Source organism: Phyllobates terribilis, unplaced genomic scaffold, assembly GCF_046119375.1.
Source record: "Phyllobates terribilis strain yellow unplaced genomic scaffold, ASM4611937v1 Scaffold_7__3_contigs__length_470593459, whole genome shotgun sequence".
In the NCBI taxonomy this organism is placed as follows: Eukaryota; Metazoa; Chordata; class Amphibia; order Anura; family Dendrobatidae; genus Phyllobates; species Phyllobates terribilis.
In genome coordinates, this window is record NW_027362767.1 from 463,822,881 (window position 1) to 463,837,869 (window position 14,989).

General features: G+C 52.5%; 1 protein-coding gene across 3 annotated transcripts in view; it reads right to left on the reverse strand.

Moving 5' to 3' along the window:
* DIAPH2 (diaphanous related formin 2) overlaps positions 1-14,989 on the reverse strand; it is a 2,453,123-nt gene that overhangs the window by 2,323,034 nt on the left and 115,100 nt on the right. For 2 of the 3 annotated variants that reach the window (XM_073642200.1, XM_073642201.1), the window contains one exon: positions 6,525-6,557. The exons of the other annotated variant lie outside the window; for it this stretch is intronic. In XM_073642200.1, coding sequence (XP_073498301.1) covers positions 6,525-6,557 — 33 coding nt within the window. The remainder of the gene's footprint in view (positions 1-6,524; positions 6,558-14,989) is intronic. 3 annotated transcript variants of the gene reach the window in all.

Consider the following 14,989-nt stretch of genomic DNA (forward strand, 5'->3'; position numbering starts at 1 on the left):
AATGTAATGTATGTACACCGTGACTCCACCAGCAGAATAGTGAGTGCAGCTCTGGGGTATAATACAGGATGTAACTCAGGATCAGTAATGTAATGTATGTACACAGTGACTGCACCAGCAGAATAGTGAGTGCAGCTCTGGAGTATAGTACAGGAGGTAACTCAGGATCAGTAATGTAATGTATGTACACAGTGACTGCACCAGCAGAATAGTGAGTGCAGCTCTGGAGTATAATACAGGATGTAACTCAGGATCAGTAATATAATGTATGTACACAGTGACTGCACCAGCAGAATAGTGAGTGCAGCTCTGGAGTATAATACAGGAGGTAACTCAGGATCAGTAATGTAATGTATGTACACAGTGACTGCACCAGCAGAATAGTGAGTGCAGCTCTGGAGTATAATACAGGATGTAACTCAGGATCAGTAATATAATGTATGTACACAGTGACTGCACCAGCAGAATAGTGAGTGCAGCTCTGGAGTATAATACAGGAGGTAACTCAGGATCAGTAATGTAATGTATGTACACAGTGACTGCACCAGCAGAATAGTGAGTGCAGCTCTGGGGTATAATACAGGAGGTAACTCAGGATCAGTAATGTAATGTATGTACACAGTGACTGCACCAGCAGAATAGTGAGTGCAGCTCTGGGGTATAATACAGGAGGTAACTCAGGATCAGTAATATAATGTATGTACACAGTGACTGCACCAGCAGAATAGTGAGTGCAGCTCTGGAGTATAATACAGGAGGTAACTCAGGATCAGTAATGTAATGTATGTACACAGTGACTGTACCAGCAGAATAGTGAGTGCAGCTCTGGGGTATAATACAGGAGGTAACTCAGGATCAGTAATGTAATGTATGTACACAGTGACTGCACCAGCAGAATAGTGAGTGCAGCTCTGGAGTATAATACAGGATGTAACTCAGGATCAGTAATGTAATGTATGTCCACAGTGACTGCACCAGCAGAACAGTGAGCGCAGCTCTGGAGTATAATACAGGATGTAACTCAGGATCAGTAATGTAATGTATGTCCACAGTGACTGCACCAGCAGAACAGGGAGCGCAGCTCTGGAGTATAATACAGGATGTAACTCAGGATCAGTAATGTAATGTATGTACACAGTGACTGCACCAGCAGAATAGTGAGTGCAGCTCTGGAGTATAATACAGGATGTAACTCAGGATCAGTAATGTAATGTATGTACCCAGTGACTGTACCAGCAGAATAGTGAGCACAGCTCTGGAGTATAATACAGGAGGTAACTCATGATCAGTAATGTAATGTATGTACCCAGTGACTGCACCAGCAGAATAGTGAGTGCAGCTCTGGAGTATAATATAGGATGTAACTCAGGATTAGTAATGTAATGTATGTCCACAGTGACTGCACCAGCAGAACAGTGAGCGCAGCTCTGGAGTATAATACAGGATGTAACTCAGGATCAGTAATGTAATGTATGTACACAGTGACTGCACCAGCAGAATAGTGAGTGCAGCTCTGGAGTATAATACAGGATGTAACTCAGGATCAGTAATGTAATGTATGTACACAGTGACTGCACCAGCAGAATAGTGAGTGCAGCTCTGGAGTATAATACAGGATGTAACTCAGGATCAGTAATGTAATGTATGTACACAGTGACTGCACCAGCAGGATAGTGAGTGCAGCTCTGGAGTATAATACAGGATGTAACTCAGGATCAGTAATGTAATGTATGTACACAGTGATTGCACCAGCAGAATAGTGAGTGCAGCTCTGGGGTATAATACAGGATGTAACTCAGGATCAGTAATGTAATGTATGTACACAGTGACTGCACCAGCAGAATAGTGAGTGCAGCTCTGGAGTATAATACAGGATGTAACTCAGGATCAGTAATGTAATGTATGTACACAGTGACTGCACCAGCAGAATAGTGAGTGCAGCTCTGGAGTATAATACAGGATGTAACTCAGGATCAGTAATGTAATGTATGTACACAGTGACTGCACCAGCAGAATAGTGAGTACAGCTCTGGAGTATAATACAGGAGGTAACTCAGGATCAGTAATATAATGTATGTACACAGTGACTGCACCAGCAGAATAGTGAGTGCAGCTCTGGGGTATAATACAGGAGGTAACTCAGGATCAGTAATGTAATGTATGTACACAGTGACTGCACCAGCAGAATAGTGAGTGCAGCTCTGGGGTATAATACAGGAGGTAACTCAGGATCAGTAATATAATGTATGTACACAGTGACTGCACCAGCAGAATAGTGAGTGCAGCTCTGGAGTATAATACAGGAGGTAACTCAGGATCAGTAATGTAATGTATGTACACAGTGACTGTACCAGCAGAATAGTGAGTGCAGCTCTGGGGTATAATACAGGAGGTAACTCAGGATCAGTAATGTAATGTATGTACACAGTGACTGCACCAGCAGAATAGTGAGTGCAGCTCTGGAGTATAATACAGGATGTAACTCAGGATCAGTAATGTAATGTATGTCCACAGTGACTGCACCAGCAGAACAGTGAGCGCAGCTCTGGAGTATAATACAGGATGTAACTCAGGATCAGTAATGTAATGTATGTCCACAGTGACTGCACCAGCAGAACAGTGAGCGCAGCTCTGGAGTATAATACAGGATGTAACTCAGGATCAGTAATGTAATGTATGTACACAGTGACTGCACCAGCAGAATAGTGAGCGCAGCTCTGGAGTATAATATAGGATGTAACTCAGGATCAGTAATGTAATGTATGTCCACAGTGACTGCACCAGCAGAACAGTGAGCGCAGCTCTGGAGTATAATACAGGATGTAACTCAGGATCAGTAATGTAATGTATGTACACAGTGACTGCACCAGCAGAATAGTGAGTGCAGCTCTGGAGTATAATACAGGAGGTAACTCAGGATCAGTAATGTATGTACACAGTGACTGTACCAGCAGAATAGTGAGTGCAGCTCTGGAGTATAATACAGGAGGTAACTCAGGATCAGTAATGTAATGTATGTACACAGTGACTGCACCAGCAGAATAGTGAGTGCAGCTCTGGAGTATAATACAGGACATGGGTGTACGCTGTGTAATTCTCATTAATGGCGTTGTATTGAGGGGCTTTTTCTACAGCATTTTCTGATACAATCTTTTCTGTGCTGTTTGTAAACCCCGAGTTCTTGAATTGACAGCTTTGTATTATTATTTGACGTCTTCTTCTTTGTAGCCGTTGTTCTCCTGCGTCGGAGGATTCTTCGCCTCGGCTCGGGGCCGTTCTTCTTCATGGCAGAGGCTGATGGTGACTCTGGGAGCTGAAGGAGAGCGAGGTATCGGGCAGAGACGGGCGCAGAGAGTCACCGCTGCAGTCATTGCCATTAACCCCTTCATCACTAGAGTCATTGGAATCTGACTGGCTACTCTCCATTTATTGTTTTTTAAGATTTTTTTTTTGTCCCAACAAACCAATTAAACTAATTTTTGCTTTTTTTTCGGGACAATTGAGGCCATGTTCTCCTTTTAGTTAGGCCGAACTGTCTGTTGTGTGCACAGAAAATTGCTAATATTTTAACATCCTTTGGGTGATCAGGGGGCGATGTTGCGGGGCCACTAGTCATGTTGCAGGGCTGCTGGTCATGTTGCGGGGCCACTAGTCATGTTGCACGGCTGCTGGTCATGTTGCGGGGCTGCTGGTCATGTTGCGGGGCTGCTGGTCATGTTGCGGGGCCGCTGGTTATGCTGCGGGACTGCGCTGGTTATGCTGTGGGGCCGCTGGTTATGCTGCGCGGCTGCTGGTTATGCTGCGGGGCCGCTGGTTATGCTGCGCGGCTGCTGGTTATGCTGCGGGGCCGCTGGTTATGCTGCGCGGCTGCTGGTTATGCTGTGGGGCCGCTGGTTATGCTGCGCGGCTGCTGGTTATGCTGTGGGGCCGCTGGTTATGCTGCGCGGCTGCTGGTTATGCTGCGGGGCCGCTGGTTATGCTGTGGGGCTGCTGGTTATGCTGCAGGACCGCTCTGCTTATGCTGGGGGACTGTGCTGGTTATGCTGCGGGAATGCGCTGGTTATGCTGCGGGACTGCGCTGGTCATGCTGCGGGGTCGCTGGTTATGCTGCGGGACCGCTCTGCTTATGCTGCGGGACTGTGCTGGTTATGCTGCGGGAATGCGCTGGTTATGCTGCGGGACTGCGCTGGTTATGCTGCGGGGTCGCTGGTCATGCTGCGGGACCGCTCTGCTTATGCTGCGGGGCCGCTGGTTATGCTGTGGGGCCGCTGGTTATGCTGCGGGACTGCGCTGGTTATGCTGTGCGGCTGCTGTTTATGCTGTGGGGCCGCTGGTTATGCTGCGGGGCCACTGGTCATGCTGCGGGGCCGCTGGTTATGCTGCGGGACCGCTCTGCTTATGCTGCGGGACTGTGCTGGTTATGCTGCGGGAATGCGCTGGTTATGCTGCGGGACTGCGCTGGTTATGCTGCGGGGTCGCTGGTCTTGCTGCGGGACCGTTCTGCTTATGCTGCGGGGCCGCTGGTTATGTTGCGGGGCCGCTGGTTATGCTGCGGGGCTGCTGGTTATGCTGCGGGACTGCGCTGGTTATGCTGTGCGGCTGCTGTTTATGCTGTGGGGCCGCTGGTTATGCTGCGGGGCCACTGGTCATGTTGCGGGGCCGCTGGTCATGCTGCGGGGCCGCTGGTTATGCTGCGGGGCCGCTCTGCTTATGCTGCGGGACTGTGCTGGTTATGCTGCGGGAATGCGCTGGTTATGCTGCGGGACTGCGCTGGTCATGCTGCGGGACTGCACTGGTCATGCTGCGGGACCGCTCTGCTTATGCTGGGGGACTGTGCTGGTTATGCTGCGGGACTGCGCTGGTTATGCTGCGGGGTCGCTGGTCATGCTGCGGGACCGCTCTGCTTATGCTGCGGGGCCGCTGGTTATGCTGCGGGGCCGCTGGTCATGCTGCGGGACCGCTCTGCTTATGCTGCGGGACTGTGCTGGTTATGCTGTGGGAATGCGCTGGTTATGCTGCGGGACTGCACTGGTCATGCTGCGGGGTCGCTGGTCATGCTGCGGGGCCGCTGGTTATGCTGCGGGACCGCTCTGCTTATGCTGCGGGACTGTGCTGGTTATGCTGCGGGACTGCGCTGGTTATGCTGCGGGGCAGCGCTGGTTATGCTGCGGGACCGCTCTGCTTATGCTGCGGGACTGCGCTGGTTATGCTGCGGGACTGCGCTGGTTATGCTGCGGGACCGCTCTGCTTATGCTGCGGGGCCGCTGGTTATGCTGCGGGGTCACTGGTTATGCTGCGGGACAGCTCTGCTTATGCTGCGGGACTGTGCTGGTTATGCTGCGGGAATGCGCTGGTTATGCTGCGGGACTGCGCTGGTTATGCTGCGGGACTGTGCTGGTTATGCTGCGGGGTCGCTGGTCATGCTGCGGGGCCGCTGGTTATGCTGCGGGACCGCTCTGCTTATGCTGCGGGACTGCGCTGGTTATGCTGCGGGACTGCGCTGGTCATGCTGCGGGGTAGCTGGTCATGCTGCGGGGTCGCTCTGCTTATGCTGCGGGGCCGCTGGTTATGCTGCGGGACCGCTCTGCTTATGCTGGGGGACTGTGCTGGTTATGCTGCGGGACTGCGCTGGTTATGCTGCGGGGTCACTGCTTATGCTGCGGGACCGCTCTGCTTATGCTGGGGGACTGTGCTGGTTATGCTGCGGGACTGCGCTGGTTATGCTGCGGGGCAGCGCTGGTTCTGTACATTTTATGCCGTTTATTAACTTTCTGCTGCAATCTTTTCACTGCTGAATTCTTCCTGTATTAGGTGAAATTTGACATTAGGGGTCCGATGCCGTCCCCTCCCCCCGCAATCAGTGTCATGCAGACGGCTCCCCACCTTTACCAGTATGTGGGGTCAATAGAGGCATCAAACTAAGGCTTTAACCCCTGAAGGATGTAGCCACCATTGTTCTGCAGGACGCAGGGCGGGCTGACATCTTCCTTTGTGACATTTTGTTTCTTGCTTTTCTCCTTTTCTGTTGCTTCAGTTTTTAATAAATATTGAAGCACAAATTACATGAAGAAAGAACAATATGGTCCATCCATCGGGGGACGGGACTCTACAAAGGGCACTGGAGGTGGGCGTCAGGGCGTGAGGGCGGCGTCTCATATCATTAAACAGGACAAGCACAAAACCACCAGAAATGGATGTCAGCCGATATTGGATGTTAGTAATGATACAAACATGGAACATTGATGACATCACACGACATCGGGAGGAAAACAAGATTACTATTTTACACTTCGGGCAGAATATCGTTGCATGCGTTTCATGCCGTTCTATGAGATTAGGAGCGGGAGGATTGGACAGATTATAAATGATCAACATCCCAAAAAGCGTGAAGGGTTAAAAGACAAATGGCAGCGCTGATTATGAGAATCATCATCATCATCCCCCCACAGGGTACAAGCAGCTCATGCATCGTCATCATTAGTACTGGAACATGCAATGTCCGCCACCGCTCACCGCCATCTTACCATATCGTCTGCCAACGTTTTTATTTGAATGTTCTATAAAAGCCAATAAAAAGGAAAGAAAATAATCAATATAAGAACAAAGAGAAATAAATGAATCAATACCACCATGATTTCAGGAGCTGAGGGGAATAGACATTTAAGGACAAGTCATTAACGTGTGTCCCAGGGGTCCGACCTCCAGTACCACCCACAATCTGCAGAGCCCAAAGGATGGGAGTGTGACACGCGGCCAGTAGGGAGCGGATATAACAGAGTATTCTAGAATATCTGGCGCTCTCTCCGTCCATGCTCCGGGTACATCGGTGGCTGCAGCGAGACCCGATACTGCCGGACCGGGCACAGACGCGTCTACAGAGGAGCCGTTACGCGGCTCCCGGGGTCGCACCTACACGGCTCCCGGGGTCGCATCTACGCGGCTCCCGGGGTCGCATCTACGCGGCTCCCGGGGTCGCATCTACGCGGCTCTCGGGGTCGCACCTACACGGCTCCCGGGGTCACACCTACGCGGCTCCTGGGGTCACACCTACGCGGCTCCAGGGGCCGCATCTACGCGGCTCCCGGGGTCACACCTACGCGGCTCCCGGGGTCACACCTACGCGGCTCCCGGGGTCACACCTACGCGGCTCCCGGGGTCGCATCTACGCGGCTCCCGGGGTCGCATCTACGCGGCTCCCACGGTCACACCTACGTGGCTTCCAGGGTCGCATCTACGCGGCTCCCGGGGTCGCATCTACGCGGCTCCCAGGGTCACACCTACGCGGCTCCCAGGGTCACACCTACGCGGCCAAATAATAAAATATTGGTAAAAATGTTTTCTAGTAGTTAAATACTTTCATTGTGTTTCTTATTTTACTTTCTGTAGTAAGAGAATCTCACAAGCTCATCATCATCATCATCATCATCATCTGCTGAAAAGCATTTACTACTTTTACAAAAATCTTTGTCAGAACCATTTCCCTAAGAGACATGTGATGAGCGCGTTCTGCGTTAATCAGGAGAAATCCAAGAATGAATGTAGCATTGGGCAGGTGACTGTCCTGCAGCGCCACCTCAGGAGAAGTGAAGCATTGCAGGAGCATCTGAATGTGTTCTGGCTCTATCACTGAGACACCAGCAGCCCAGTGTTTGGTCGAGGACGACCATGGGGGTCCTGCAATGCTATCTGAGTAGTGAGTTATGGATTAAAGCAGTGGAAACCCTGGTCCTTAGTTCACGGCTCCTTTCTTTTAGTAAAGCGGCTTTTCCCCAGCTGATATTGCAATAGTTCAATGTATCCGGCGCTTACAATACTATTAATTATTGCATTTCAGATTACCCCTTCAGAGTATCAAGCGTTCACACCGACGCTTTACAGAATAAACTCCTCCATTTCCTGCACATTTTGTATTTCCTTCACCTAAATGGTGACGACTTCCATAAACTGCAATAAAGGATAATTCAGATCCAGGAGAAGAATAAAGCAATATTTCCAGTGAGGAAGGAGAATAAAGGCGCAGGAGCGTTCGTCTCACCGGCACCAGTGGGAATGCGCCCTGGACGTCGCTCCACAATCGGATCGCACTTACTATTCACTCAGCGCAGACGCTCAGATTGTACAATGGTTACATTACTTACAAAACACGATAAGAAGCGAACGCAACGCCTTCCACAATCGACGGTAATTGACTCGTCCTTAATTATGTCGCAATAAATTTAATTTTGTAATTTCACAGAACATTAAATTATATTTTAATCATAGAGAACGATGTGAAGCAAACTGGCGGTAATTATCATTAAAGTGCAGGATTAAACCTTGTCTACGGCCAAATAAAGAGATTCGGAGATATCGCTTCATTGTGCTGCCGTTATGTCCTTCATCATCGGACAGATCCAGATCCACCGGATCCGCACAAGACCGCCGCAATTAGAAACTTTCACCATTTTCTATTTATTATTCTTTTTTGTTATATTTCTAAATTTCTCTTCTTTTATAATCATCAGATTCTCACTATCAGGGAGCAGCGAGACGACCGCAGAACAGCGAGACGACAGCAGACCGGCGAGACAACCGCAGAACGGCGAGACGACAGCACAACGGCGAGACGACCGCACAACGGCGAGACGACAGCAGACCGGCGAGACGACCGCAGAACGGCGAGACGACAGCACAACGGCGAGACGACCGCACAACGGCGAGACGACAGCAGACCGGCGAGACGACCGCAGAACGGCGAGACGACCGCAGACCGGCGAGACGGCAGCACAACAGCGAGACGGCCGCACAAAGGCGAGACGACCGCACAACGGCGAGACGATCGCAGAACGGCGAGACGGCCGCACAACGGCGAGACAACGGCAGAACGGCGAGACCACCGCAGAACGGCGAGACGACCGCAGACCGGCGAGACGACCGCAGAACGGCGAGACGACCGCAGACCGGCGAGACGGCAGCACAACGGCGAAACGGCCGCAGAACGACGAGACGACCGCACAAAGGTGAGACGGCCGCACAAAGGCGAGACGACCGCACAACGGCGAGACGATCGCAGAACGGCGAGACGGCCGCACAACGGCGAGACAACGGCAGAACGGCGAGACGACGGCACAACAGACGCCAATCACAAAGACAGGCCAAGCGTCACAGCAGGTATGTCTGATACACGATAGTCATCTGTGTCAAAGTCAGAGATGCTGACAGAGAGGGCCAGAGTCCGACAGAGAGGGCCAGAGTCCGACAGAGAGGGCCAGAGTCCAACAGAGACACCATTTGCTTTAGCTATGCTAACATGTACTTAAAAAGCCCATTTGATTTGATTTGACAGAGAGAGCGGGGCACAGAGAGAGCGTAATTTAAACAGCGGAGCTGCGTCTGGTTGCACACTTCCGGTCTGTGCTGTGCTGCACACTTCCGGGTCTGTGCTGTGTTGCACACTTCTGGGTCTGTGCTGTGTTGCACACTTCTGGGTCTGTGCTGTGTTGCACACTTCTGGGTCTGTGCTGTGTTGCACACTTCCGGGTCTGTGCTGTGTTGCACACTTCCGGGTCTGTGCTGTGTTGCACACTTCCGGTCTGTGCTGTGTTGCACACTTCCGGGTCTGTGCTGTGTTGCACACTTCCGGTCTGTGCTGTGTTGCACACTTCCGGGTCTGTGCTGTGTTGCACACTTCCGGTCTGTGCTGTGTTGCACACTTCCGGGTCTGTGCTGTGTTGCACACTTCCGGGTCTGTGCTGTGCTGCACACTTCTGGGTCTGTGCTGTGTTGCACACTTCCGGTCTGTGCTGTGCTGCACACTTCCGGGTCTGTGCTGCACACTTCCGGGTCTGTGCTGTGCTGCACACTTCCGGTCTGTGCTATGTTGCACACTTCCGGTCTGTGCTGTGTTGCACACTTCCGGGTCTGTGCTGTGCTGCACACTTCTGGGTCTGTGCTGTGTTGCACACTTCCGGTCTGTGCTGTGCTGCACACTTCCGGGTCTGTGCTGCACACTTCCGGGTCTGTGCTGTGCTGCACACTTCCGGTCTGTGCTATGTTGCACACTTCCGGTCTGTGCTGTGTTGCACACTTCCGGTCTGTGCTGTGTTGCACACTTCCGGGTCTGTGCTGTGTTGCACACTTCCGGGTCTGTGCTGTGTTGCACACTTCCGGGTCTGTGCTGTGTTGCACACTTCCGGTCTGTGCTATGTTGCACACTTCCGGGTCTGTGCTGCACACTTCCAGGTCTGTGCTGTGCTGCACACTTCCGGTCTGTGCTATGTTGCACACTTCCGGTCTGTGCTGTGTTGCACACTTCCGGGTCTGTGCTGTGTTGCACACTTCCGGGTCTGTGCTGTGTTGCACACTTCCGGGTCTGTGCTGTGTTGCACACTTCCGGGTCTGTGCTGTGTTGCACACTTCCGGGTCTGTGCTATGTTGCACACTTCAGGGTCTGTGCTGTGTTGCACACTTCCGGGTCTGTGCTGTGTTGCACACTTCCGGGTCTGTGCTGTGTTGCACACTTCCGGGTCTGTGCTGTGTTGCACACTTCCGGTCTGTGCTATGTTGCACACTTCCGGGTCTGTGCTGTGTTGCACACTTCCGGTCTGTGCTATGTTGCACACTTCCGGGTCTGTGCTGTGTTGCACACTTCCGGGTCTGTGCTGTGTTGCACACTTCTGGGTCTGTGCTGTGCTGCACACTTCCGGGTCTGTGCTGTGTTGCACACTTCTGGGTCTGTGCTGTGCTGCACACTTCCGGGTCTGTGCTGTGTTGCACACTTCCGGGTCTGTGCTGTGTTGCACACTTCCGGGTCTGTGCTGTGTTGCACACTTCCGGTCTGTGCTATGTTGCACACTTCCGGGTCTGTGCTGTGTTGCACACTTCCGGTCTGTGCTATGTTGCACACTTCTGGGTCTGTGCTGTGTTGCACACTTCCGGGTCTGTGCTGTGTTGCACACTTCCGGGTCTGTGCTGCGTTGCACACTTCCGGGTCTGTGCTGTGTTGCACACTTCCGGGTCTGTGCTGTGTTGCACACTTCCGGGTCTGTGCTGCGTTGCACACTTCCGGGTCTATGCTGTGTTGCACACTTCCGGGTCTGTGCTGTGTTGCACACTTCCAGGTCTGTGCTGTGTTGCACACTTCCGGGTCTGTGCTGCGTTGCACACTTCCGGGTCTGTGCTGCGTTGCACACTTCCGGGTCTATGCTGCGCTGCACACTTCCGGGTCTGTGCTGTGTTGCACACTTCCGGGTCCGTGCTGTGTTGCACACTTCCGGGTCTGTGCTGTGTTGCACACTTCCGGGTCTGTGCTGTGTTGCACACTTCCGGGTCTGTGCTGTGTTGCACACTTCCGGGTCTATGCTGTGTTGCACACTTGCTGCCGCTCATGGAGTAATTACGTCGTTTCCTCAATGATTGTGCCTCAATTTTTGTAAAGTTATTTTATAATAGGAAATTTCAAATCCACAGAATCACTAATCTTATTCCCAGAATGTGAAGCAGGGGCTAGTGATGGTAAAGGGGTCCTGGGATTCTAGGACGAGTTCCCTGGAGGGAGGAGATTGTGAATCTGTAAATTCTTTTATGCCAGAAGATGGCAGAGAAGCAGCGACAACGGCCAATCGCCCCAATGGAGGGGACGAGACGCCAAATATTACCCAAAGGGAAACGCCGCCGGCCGTGGTAGAGTATGGCGTCTACAGAGTCAGGCATCAACTTACAAAAGAAGTCAAGTCAGTGTCTGACAACTAAGTGGAAACTTAACATCCGTCACAATGAAGCCTATGCCGAAGCTCCAGGGAAAACTGGGGCCACAATAAGGGGCTCCATTGCCTTCAATTGTCCTCATAGATCATGTTGGAGGTAGGCACAGGTTCACACAGTGATGCAGTCCGCGGGTTCAAACAAACTGGTGGTTCATTTAGTGTCCATACACCAGTGAGGAAACAAAAGTAACAGCCTTTTCCTGGCACAAAAAGGAATAACAGAACAAAGCTCAAAATAACAAGTCCATGCAGCACGACCTCAGCCGTTTACACACAGCGCTGTCCTCTGCCTCCTATATAACAAGTCCATGCAGCACGGCTTCAGCCGTTTACACACAGCGCTGTCCTCTGCCTCCTGCAGACTCTGAGAAGCACATGCAAGGTCTGCTCACCTTGCCCAACACACAGACAGACTGAGACAGGCGCAGCGGTCTTAAATCAGCCTTCCAAGATCTGGACTGGAGGTAAGTGAGCAGCTCCCCACCCCCCCCCCCAGCTCTTTCAGCTGCTCGTAAAACCCGGCCCTGTAATCCGGGCCCATTAAATTCCTCTCAGCACTATGTGTGCTGGAGCCTGCTTCTCCGGGTCCTACATCACCGAAGCTTGGCACTTCGGGGACACATACCTCCCGTCCGCGACCTGTCCGGCAGCCACCTTACAATATATATACACACTGCTCAAAAAAATAAAGGGAACACTTAAACAGAATATAACTCCAAGTAAATGAAACTTCTGTGAAATCAAACTGTCCACTTAGGAAGCAACACTGATTGACAATCAATCTCACATGCTGTTGTGCAAATGGAATAGACAATAGATGGAAATTATTGGCAATTATCAAGACCCCCTCAATAAAGGAGTGGTTCTGCAGGTGGGGACCACAGATCACATCTCAGTACCAATGCTTTCTGGCTGATGTTTTGGTTACTTTTGAATGTTGGTTGTGCTTTCACACTCGTGGTAGCATGAGATGGACTCCACAACCCACAGAAGTTGCTCAGGTAGTGCAGCTCATCCAGGATGGCACATCAATGCGAGCTGTGTCAAGAAGGTTTGCTGTGTCTGTCAGCGTAGTGTCCAGAGGCTGGAGGCGCTACCAGGAGACAGGCCAGTACACCAGGAGACGCGGAGGGGGCCGTAGGAGGGCAACAACCCAGCAGCAGGACCGCTACCTCCGCCTTTGTGCAAGGAGGAACAGGAGGAGCACTGCTAGAGCCCTGCAAAATGACCTCCAGCAGGCCACAAATGTGCATGTGTCTGCACAAACGGTTAGAAACCGACTCCATGAGGGTGGTATGAGGGCCCGAAGTCCACAGATGGGGGTTGTGCTCACAGCCCAACACCGTGCAGGACGCTTGGCATTTGCCACAAAACACCAGGATTGGCAAAGTGGCCACTGGCGCCCTGTGCTCTTCACAGATTAAAGCAGGTTCACACTGAGCACATGTGACAGACGTGACAGAGTCTGGAGACGCCGTGGAGAGCGATCTGCTGCCTGCAACATCCTTGAGCATGACCGGTTTGGCAGTGGGTCAGTAATGGTGTGGGGTGGCATTTCTTTGGAGGGCCGCACAGCCCTCCATGTGCTCGCCAGAGGTAGCCTGACTGCCATTAGGTACCGAGATGAGATCCTCAGACCCCCTGTGAGACCATATGCTGGTGCGGTTGGCCCTAGGTTCCTCCTAATGCAGGACAATGCCAGACCTCATGTGGCTGGAGTGTGTCAGCAGTTCCTGCAAGATGAAGGCATTGAAGTTATGGACTGGCCGCCCGTTCCCCAGACCTGAATCCGATTGAGCACATCTGGGACATCATGTCTCGCTCCATCCACCAACGTCACGTTGCACCACAGACTGTCCAGGAGTTGGCGGAGGGTTTAGTCCAGGTCTGGGAGGACATCCCACAGGAGACCATCCGCAACCTCATCAGGACCATGCCCAGGCGTTGTAGGGAGGTCATACAGGCAGGTGGAGGCCACACACAATACTCAGCCTCATCAGGAGCATGCCCAGGCGTTGTAGGGAGGTCATACAGGCACGTGGAGGCCACACACAATACTCAGCCTCATCAGGAGCATGCCCAGGCGTTGTAGGGAGGTCATACAGGCACGTGGAGGCCACACACAATACTCAGCCTCATCAGGAGCATGCCCAGGCGTTGTAGGGAGGTCACACAGGCACGCGGAGGCCACACACAATACTCAGCCTCATCAGGAGCATGCCCAGGCGTTGTAGGGAGGTCATACAGGCACGTGGAGGCCACACACAATACTCAGCCTCATCAGGAGCATGCCCAGGCGTTGTAGGGAGGTCATACAGGCACGTGGAGGCCACACACAATACACAGCCTCATCAGGAGCATGCCCAGGCGTTGTAGGGAGATCATACAGGCACGTGGAGGCCACACACAATACTCAGCCTCATCAGGAGCATGCCCAGGCGTTGTAGGGAGGTCACACAGGCACGCGGAGGCCACACACAATACTCAGCCTCATCAGGAGCATGCCCAGGCGTTGTAGGGAGGTCACACAGGCACGTGGAGGCCACACACAATACTCAGCCTCATCAGGAGCATGCCCAGTCATTGTAGGGAGGCCATACAGGCAAGTGGAGGTCACACACAATACTCAGCCTCATCAGGAGCATGCCCAGGCGTTGTAGGGAGGTCATACAGGCACGTGGAGGCCACACACAATACTCAGCCTCATCAGGAGCATGCCCAGGCGTTGTAGGGAGGTCATACAGGCACGTGGAGGCCACACACAATACTCAACCTCATCAGGAGCACGCCCAGGCGTTGTAGGGAGGTCATACAGGCACGTGGAGGCCAAACACAATACTCAGCCTCATCAGGAGCATGCCCAGGCGTTGTAGGGAGGTCATACAGGCACGTGGAGGCCACACACAATACTCAGCCTCATCAGGAGCATGCCCAGGCGTTGTAGGGAGGTCATACAGGCACGTGGAGGCCACACACAATACTCGGCCTCATCAGGAGCATGCCCAGGCGTTGTACGGAGGTCATACAGGCAGGTGGAGGCCACACACAATACTCAGCCTCATCAGGAGCATGCCCAGGTGTTGTAGGGAGGTCATACAGGCACGTGGAGGCCACACACAATACTAAGCCTCATCAGGAGCATGCCCAGGCGTTGTAGGGAGGTCATACAGGCACGTGGAGGCCACACACAATACTCAGCCTCATCAGGAGCATGCCCAGGCATTGTCGGGAGGCCATACAGGCAC